At 38.0% G+C, this 8,126-nt stretch overlaps 2 protein-coding genes across 3 annotated transcripts; one reads left to right on the forward strand and one right to left on the reverse strand.

Annotated features, from left to right (window-relative positions):
* Window positions 1-5,810, forward strand: LOC107901376 (probable ADP-ribosylation factor GTPase-activating protein AGD14). Of its 2 annotated transcripts, XM_016827357.2 has the most exons (14): window positions 1-226; window positions 444-551; window positions 1,772-1,833; window positions 1,966-2,053; window positions 2,134-2,195; window positions 2,271-2,355; window positions 2,490-2,951; window positions 3,418-3,939; window positions 4,071-4,214; window positions 4,287-4,394; window positions 4,479-4,553; window positions 4,836-4,995; window positions 5,071-5,116; window positions 5,346-5,810. In XM_016827357.2, the coding sequence occupies exons 2-14, from the start codon at window positions 447-449 to the stop codon at window positions 5,482-5,484; spliced, it is 2,058 nt and encodes a 685-aa protein (XP_016682846.2). In that variant the 5' UTR covers window positions 1-226; window positions 444-446; the 3' UTR covers window positions 5,485-5,810. The 2 variants fall into 2 exon arrangements, with proteins under 2 accessions (XP_016682846.2, XP_040951126.1); XM_041095192.1 differs by lacking the exons at window positions 5,071-5,116; window positions 5,346-5,810 and having other exon boundaries at window positions 85-226; window positions 4,071-4,210.
* A 163-nt stretch (window positions 5,811-5,973) lies between these two features.
* On the reverse strand, window positions 5,974-7,525 carry LOC107901375 (molybdate transporter 1). Its single transcript, XM_016827356.2, has one exon. The coding sequence runs from the start codon at window positions 7,397-7,399 to the stop codon at window positions 6,044-6,046; it is 1,356 nt and encodes a 451-aa protein (XP_016682845.1). The 5' UTR covers window positions 7,400-7,525; the 3' UTR covers window positions 5,974-6,043.
* Between the last annotated feature and the right edge of the window lie 601 nt (window positions 7,526-8,126).

The following is an 8,126-nucleotide window of genomic DNA, read 5'->3' on the forward strand; positions in this document are numbered from 1 at the left end:
ACTGTGCAATTCTAAAAAAAAAAAAAAGGCAGAATCTGGCGGGCAAAAAAAAGCGGATTTGTGTGAGCAAAATTGAAGTTCAACGGTTCAAAACGGAAACCACTTTTTCCGGGAAAATTTCCCTTTTCCCTTTTCTCTAATATATAAATTTTCTTCCTTCCTTCCTTCCTTCTTCTTTTTCATCATCATCTTCTGATCTCCCTGTTTTCTGTTGCTAATACTTAAGGTGCATTTCACATTCCTTTACCATTCTCCTTTGTTTCCAAAGAAAATTAGGAAATTTTGGTTTTAAAAATATGGCGAAAGGATGTATCAAGCTTCAAATCATCATTGTTATTATTGTGTTGGTTTCTATCAAAACAATTGTGTCTCTAATGATTTGGGATTCTGATTCTTTTTTAATGAAGAAGGGCTAAATGTTTTCCTTCTCTTCTTTTTTGGAGAAAATGGGGAGTAGGAAGAAATTAAAGGATGATGAACGAATGGAGAGGACGATTCGGGCTCTTCTCAAACTGCCCGAGAATAAAAGATGCATCAACTGCAATATTTTGGTATGTTTTTGCTTACATTATTTATTTAGTTATGTATCGAATCATCAATTGCATTAGACCTTTGATTTCTGTTTAAACAATTAAAATTGTTACTGGAATGTTTTTAAGATATAGTGAAAGAATGCGATATTGATTTATTAAATAATTAAGGAATGACAATTGTTCTATTACATTCAAAAGTGAGCCTGAGGCACCTGAATGACATATCTGGAAACCAAAGCATACGATCGAATGCCAGGCCATCCTCGGACCAACACTTGATGCAAGAACTCCTGTTGAGGTAACTCAACCTCATTCGGTAGGAGCGGCACTTGATTGCCGTTTTAATCATTCTTTATCACTGATAACCTCCACAGGGTAATCTTGGTCAATCTTCTCATCATCACTAGCATTTTGTGGAAGCACTAAGCTTTCACTTGGACCAACATTATTAACTCTTGATTAAGTGGTATACTGGTATTAACTCACACTAGTTCATTTAGTGAGTTCAAACAATAAACAAGTCTTGTTATCCTCTGAGGAAGTTGTGTCTCAGACTCAGAAATCAATACATCTATTCTCATACTCCAAATGCAAGAATGAATACATAACCTTTGCAGTGTGTTAGAATAACCAAGAACACATTTCTTTCCTCTTTGTACTAGTTTGCCAAGTTCATAAGGTCATACTGTGTTTAAAATGTAGATAACTGTGAGCAAGGCATGTCCCAAATAGGAGGCATCTAAGTTAGCCTTTGACATCATGAATCTCAAACTAGGTGAGTTCGATTACCCTTTGTCACTCCATTTTGTTAGAGTTTTTTCAGAATACTCGATTGGCTTGCTATTCTTTTTTCATTACACACCCTTTGAAATTGTTCGAAAAGTACAGGCCTTAATCATTTTTCCTTATTGATTCTCAGGCCTTAATCAAGTATTGTCATTAATGAATGTTATAAAGTGCCTAAACCCTTGTCTAGTTGTCAAATTCATGGGACCTTGGACTTAAAAATGTCTCGATTGCAATAGTTACACTCTCTCAAATGCTCGATTCAAAGAAATCTAATACCCTAAACTATCTCCAAATCCCAGTTGACTGCTTCCAATCCTTAATTGACATGTTATGTTAATTATCCAAGTCAATCATATTTTATTCCATAGTTCTAACGACAATATTTTCAAGAAATACATTGACTGAGAAAATACAAGTATTAACATTAATTAATGCTTTCTTCTTGACAGGGTCCCCAATATGTTTGTACCACTTTCTTGACTTTTGTTTGCACCAACTGTAGTGGAATACAGTAAGTTTTAGCATATGTTCTTGTTTCTATTACCTTTTTGAGTTTCTTGAGGGTCTAATATGGTTATTGTTTTTGCAAAAAATTCTAGTTCAGTTTATATTTTACAATATGGATTTTTTTAAACTATTTCAGTCGGGAATTCACTCATCGAGTCAAATCGATATCATTGGGTAAATTTAGTGAAGATGAAGTGAGTGCTCTTCAAGCAGCAGGAAATGAGGTCAGCATGAGCAATTAGATAGTTATATGGCTATTCTTTTTTCTTTTCCATTGGCTCAACTTATTTCTCAACTTTTCCAGCGGGCAAGACAAATTTACTTCAAAGCATGGGATCCTCAACTCCATTCTTTTCCTGATGGCAGGTTATCGAGCATCTTTATTTTAGTTTTTTTATTCTCCATGGGAAAGTGTCTTGATTCGTATATGTTAGCTTTCAGTAATCTTAAAAGGCTCCGAGAATTCATCAGGGAGGTCTATGTGGAAAGGAAATACACTGGAGAGAGGACTAACATTCTTCCAAGTGTAAGATTGGCTATATTCCAATTAATGTTATATTTCATGAGACTGGTTACTTCTGGTAGAGTTAACACATTTTTGGGTGCTCTCAAACTCAAATGCCGCTCCAATGATTTAGGACCCTGAACATTTTGCTACAGGGACACAGGGTGGACACCTCTGAAAGCAGGAAGGCCAGTGTGTTTAGTGGTAGATCTAGAGGCCCACTTTATGAAGATAGACATCAATGGAGTTCTAATGAAGGATCTAGTCCTGCTGGAAGAAGTGGAGCTAGGATTTTCTATCTGGAGGCAAGAAGTGCTCGATATGCCGAAGAAAATTCAAGATATGGAAGTTCACGTAGAAATCCTTTGCACATCGAGATTGTTGATAACAGGCTCAAATCTGAGGGTTCTAGAAGTGCCAGGCGACACAATGACAGCTTTTCACATAGAGAACCTGTGACACGAAGCCAATCATTTAGCCACCAAGTAGATAGGTCTGGCTCTCCAGTGGTACGCCCGGTGAGAGAGATCTTGGGGGAGAATGCTCCTGACTTACAGGTAGGTGAACATTCAAATGCAAATGCTGGAAGTGATCCTGATGATTCCGCTATAAAGCAGGTAAAGCTGGTGCTACTTCTCTTTTATTTAAACTGTAATGCTGTTTCTTTTAAGAGGCTTGTGGTTTTATTGTTCTTTTATTTGGTTTCTAAGAAACATAATTGATTTCTTAAACACAAGTACAACATATGTATCAGCAGTACGCGTAGCGATTACTGACTGCTTAGCCAGAGCCTTGGTATTTCCCCCTACCAGAGATTCTTCTTTTCCTCTATTAAAGAGACATTTAATGTTTGTAATTCAGATACGAAACTCTACCTAGTATTTCATGTGCATATATTTGAGCCATTTATTTAGTATTGCTCAATTCATTTCAATAGATTTTTGAATGAACTGGTTTCATAGAGTAAAATTTTAAATTGTACATATGAGATTGGCGAAAAAATGTTGTACTTGTGAGAAGCTATGGATTACTTTTTCTTTGTTTTGCGGTATGTATGTTGTGAGAAGCTATAGATTTTTGCAGAAGAATGCATCATCTGGTGGCAAGGAAAGTTTGATCGATTTCAGTATGGATTCTAAGCCATCTAATGCGGTGGCTGAACCGAATGTGCAGCAAGTGCCTCCATCAAGTGATGGTGGTAGCCAGTCCTCAGACGACCTTTCTTCAATGGGAAAAGCACCTCCTGCCTCTAATGCTAATTCTTTGGAGGCTTTACTCTTTGATCTGTCAGTTTCATCTTCAGCAGTTGCTAATGTCTCGGCAGCACCAGGCATCATATGTGCTCAATCAACTGCATCTGGACAGAACATTTCATTAGATGGTGTTTTTGCAGCAGCACCTGCAGAAACGATTTTGACATTGACAAGGTCCAATGCGGGCCCTCTTCAAGTCACAACTGATATTAATTATGACTACGAAGTCAAAGCTCCTGAAGGGCATGGGTTTCCCTGCATGCAACAACATCAGCCTTCTCTGTTCCCTGCTTCTGATAATAACTTTCCTGCACATCGAAATTCTAAAGCAGTTGAAGCACTGAATAGCCAGGTTGTCATTGGAGTTGATCAGAAGTCGCTGGAATCTAAATAAACATGAAGAATATAGCCCCTATTTTAATTTAATGTGGTGTGAATCCCATTTCACTTGCTAACCCTGTTGCTTTCCATTCATATTTGCAGCCTGTTACTTCATTTCTGATGCATAATGCTCAACAATTGACCAATGTACCTACTGTACAGTCATCTACAGAAACAAGATATGAAGTCGGAGTGCAGCCTGTTTCTGCGGAAACAATGTCTAGCGGAAGAAAGGAACTTCCGCAGGTGTTGCTTTTGCCTTCAATTGTCTCAGTTATTTATGAATTCTCTTGACAGTATATGCTGCTATCTTTGCAGGATCTCTTTATGGCAAGCTATGGATCAGCCCCTGCAGCAGTCCCTTGTTGGCAAAATGGCCTACCACATGGAATGGGATTTGGATTGCAGTATTATCCTAATGCAATGGTATCTTGTGATCTCAAAACTTCAAATCTATAGTAATTCTTTCTTGTATATTGGAGATTTTAATCTGTATGTATATGTTCACAGCATACAGCAGCATTTCCAAGTACCGCAAAAACAAATCCATTTGAGAGTGATACGATTCCAGCGCAAGTCCCAGCAGTATGTACCATATACGAACTTATTGCAGACATCTACACTGCTTTCTTTTTATCTTTATCTTTAAAAAACTAAAAGTTGCATCTGCTCCACTTTTCTTACTATTATCTAGTCTGTTGACAATTATCATTTTATGAATATCACAATAGTTTTATACAATAAAAGCTTAGTGGTGGTTTTAAGAGTTCTTTTTCTTGTTCTAATACACTGACATGGCTTCAATTCCTCCAACAGTATTATTATCTTGCTCTAACCTTCACTTGTTAATTGTTACTTTTTCTGCAGTTTCCTTCAATGGTATCTTTGCTAGGAGCCCTTCCTAGTGCCCAAGATCCGAATTCCTTGTCTCACGATGCCTATTCTTCAGGAATGGCATCTCATTCATCATATATTGCATCATCTCCGAGGACTCCAGAGTTATCTTTCCCATCAGCTATGCCTTCTAGTAAATTCACTTTTCTCCTAATCATGCTAAATGTTGATATCAATATGTTTTCTCTTATGCTTACTATGGTGTCAGGTGCATACATGGGAGATCAATCACACATTGGTGTGCTACCTTCCAGGTGACATTTCATTCTGGCAATCTTATATTATCTACATGTATCACATGGTAATTGGTATTAAGACATATTTTAAAAGTATTGCAGTGTTAATAAATACAGGTAAGGTCTAAAAGTTGTTTCACAGAAATGGATATTTAGGACTTTTGCTTGCATCACAGTTGTGTTCCTTCAGCTTGCAATGAATGTTAAAAGAGAAATGCTGTTAAGATTTTGCATGATATCATTGCAGACAGCAGGAAATTGGTAGCTTCGACGGTAATAATTTCATTTTCAGCTTCTCAAATACAACTCAGAGACCTATGGGTGGACACTCGGCATATAATCCTCCAAAATCTCTTCCTACAATGGGAACAAATCTATTCGGATAAAGGAATAAATGGAGCCTTCCCAGAGCAAAACTCACTCCTTTTCTTTTTGATGAAAAATCGAAACGTTATACAGAATCAAGGATGATCCGGAAGAAGCATGAAATTGACCATCTGGACCAAGATACATTCACAAGACAGTAGAATCCTTTCTGCATGTTTCTCATTGCCATTACTTCTTGTCTTTCCTCCTGCTTGGTTTGATTCCCCTATTTTGTCCTTCTCTTTAGGTGATCATATACTTTATGCAATTTTTCATCTGCTTTAATGTAATCACCATTTTGTATGCATATACAATTATTGCAATCCAATAAGCAATCATTGCTACATCCCCGTATTTGCAGTTTGTTTACGTATCCGAACAAATACAAAGCCGGAAGGCGAAAATTCTGCCATCGTGGCTTCTATGGTTTGGAGAAGTAAATGATCTTATTGAATGAAATAATAGAAGAAAAATCTACTTGAACATTACTAGTAAGGAATTCAATGAAATATCAAACATTTATTCAGTATATTCATTGCAGAAAGATTAAATGAAAAAACATGGTATTCTTTTGGGAGATCAAGGCATACAGAGTGTCCTTAGCTTAAGAAGCACATGGACTAACATTCCACAAACAAAACCAACTGCTGCACTTGACCCTACAAGTGAAACAGCAGTGCATATTAACATCACAAATGACTCTTGCTTTGAATTCATGTCCTTGAAAGTCATTGCTAGTTCAATCCCAGCAAACAAGAGTAAAACACCCAAGATACCAACAGGAAACTGGTGCAAAATTGTCACTAAAGAAGTTCCTAATACCAAACCCAACATCATTTTGGCTGCACCAAGTAAGGCTACACACCCACCACTCCTGCCCCCAAACTTGTACTGTCCAGCTAACCCACCTGCACCATGGCAACATGGCATGGCACCAAACCAACACCCCACCAAGTTCATTAACCCCACGGTCACCGAAACCGAGGTGGCCGAGAATTCCCTTCCTGGAAAAAGATCCGAGGACAAGTTACAGACAGCAATCACCGAGTTCAGTACTGATAAAGGTAGTTGAGGAATTGTCCCCTTGATAAATCCTTCCTTCCATGAATGACCAGTTATTTTCACAATCTCCATTTCTGAAGGTCCAAACTTAATGTCATTCACCACTTTTGGCCTTCTTATGAAAGCCAACACTACACCTAACAAGAAAATGATGAAAGCTGAAGGGATGGTAGCCATGATTTTCCTCATTCTTTTTCTTCTAACATTCCTTTCTTCATCAACAATAGCCTCATCACTTTGATTTCTTTCTTGACCTGCTCCATTGATAAAAGTTATGAAACCAGCACAAACAATAGCCAAAACCATTCCATCCAATCCTAACCACTGCCTATTTCCCATAGATTTTGACTTTGAGAAATCCTGAACCTTTCTAATGTACTTCACAGCACTCATAGCAAATGATAAGCCTTGGGACAATTGAATTCCCCTAACAACAGACAAAGGTATAAACTTGTACACTATCTGCATCAACCCTGTAACACCCAAAACCAGCAAAATTGCACCTGTACAAATCCCAGCTGCCATAATTTCCGGGATGTTAAAACCAGAACTGTCCGATATAGCTACGGCCGCAATAGACTTCATGGGTTGGACAGGCATTGGGACACCATATAAGACACCAGTGACAACGTTGTAAATACCAGTGAATATCAATGTGGTGCCCAAGTTAAGGTCCTTGGCAAGTGTCAAGGCTAATACAATAGGAATATATGTGCCTAAGTCTCCCATGGCACCATTCAATTCCCCCCATTTGGAATGAAAACCCAAGTTTCTAGTCACCCTTTGGACTATGTAGGCTAATGAACGAGACATGGGGTTATTGTTAGGAGGTGTTTCAGGTAGGGTTTGGGGGTTTGGACTTTGAGACTCCATGGGTGTGAAGATTTGATGAGGGAGTGTGATTCTTTTAAGGGTGACAAGTAGGTCTTAGAGGGGCGATTTTGACCATTCTTTTGGTTGGTGCAGAAGCCCTAGGGAATCTAAACTATGTGCCACTACTAGTGGCTTGAAGCATCTTCTATATAAAGAGCTTGAAAACCAGACTAAAGTCTAAGTTAATGTGATTCTGATATGACTCAAAACTAAAAAAAAGCATTTGATTTTTATCTCTATTTTAAGAGAGATTTACCAAAAAAAGCCAAATTTTTTTATAAAATTACTGAAATAGGCCGGTTTTTTAATTATTTACCGGACTGGGCCGTTTCCCCCAAAATCGCGCCACGTCGGAGCGATGTCAGGGGACGGGGCAGAAGGTCGCGTCCACGTCAGCAGGTCGCGCTGACGTGGACGCGATGTTGATGCGCGCGTGAACAGTGCCCAACGGTCAAAAAATTGACCGTTGCCCCCCCCAAACGGTCAAAATTTTTTTTACTATATAAATCTCCCCCACCCCTTTTATTTTCACAAACAAATTCAATATCAATTTCTTTCAAAAATTCTCTCAATTCCTTTCAAAATTTCTCTCAATTCCCTTCAAAATTTCCATCAATTTCCTTCCAAAATTCTCTCAAACTCTCAAATTCCTTCCAAAATCCTCTCAAATTCCTTCAAAAAATCTCCAAATCCATATTAAATTTCTTTTTCCATTAAATTTCATTTT

This window comes from Gossypium hirsutum, chromosome D06, assembly GCF_007990345.1.
Source record: "Gossypium hirsutum isolate 1008001.06 chromosome D06, Gossypium_hirsutum_v2.1, whole genome shotgun sequence".
Classification (NCBI taxonomy): Eukaryota; Viridiplantae; Streptophyta; class Magnoliopsida; order Malvales; family Malvaceae; genus Gossypium; species Gossypium hirsutum.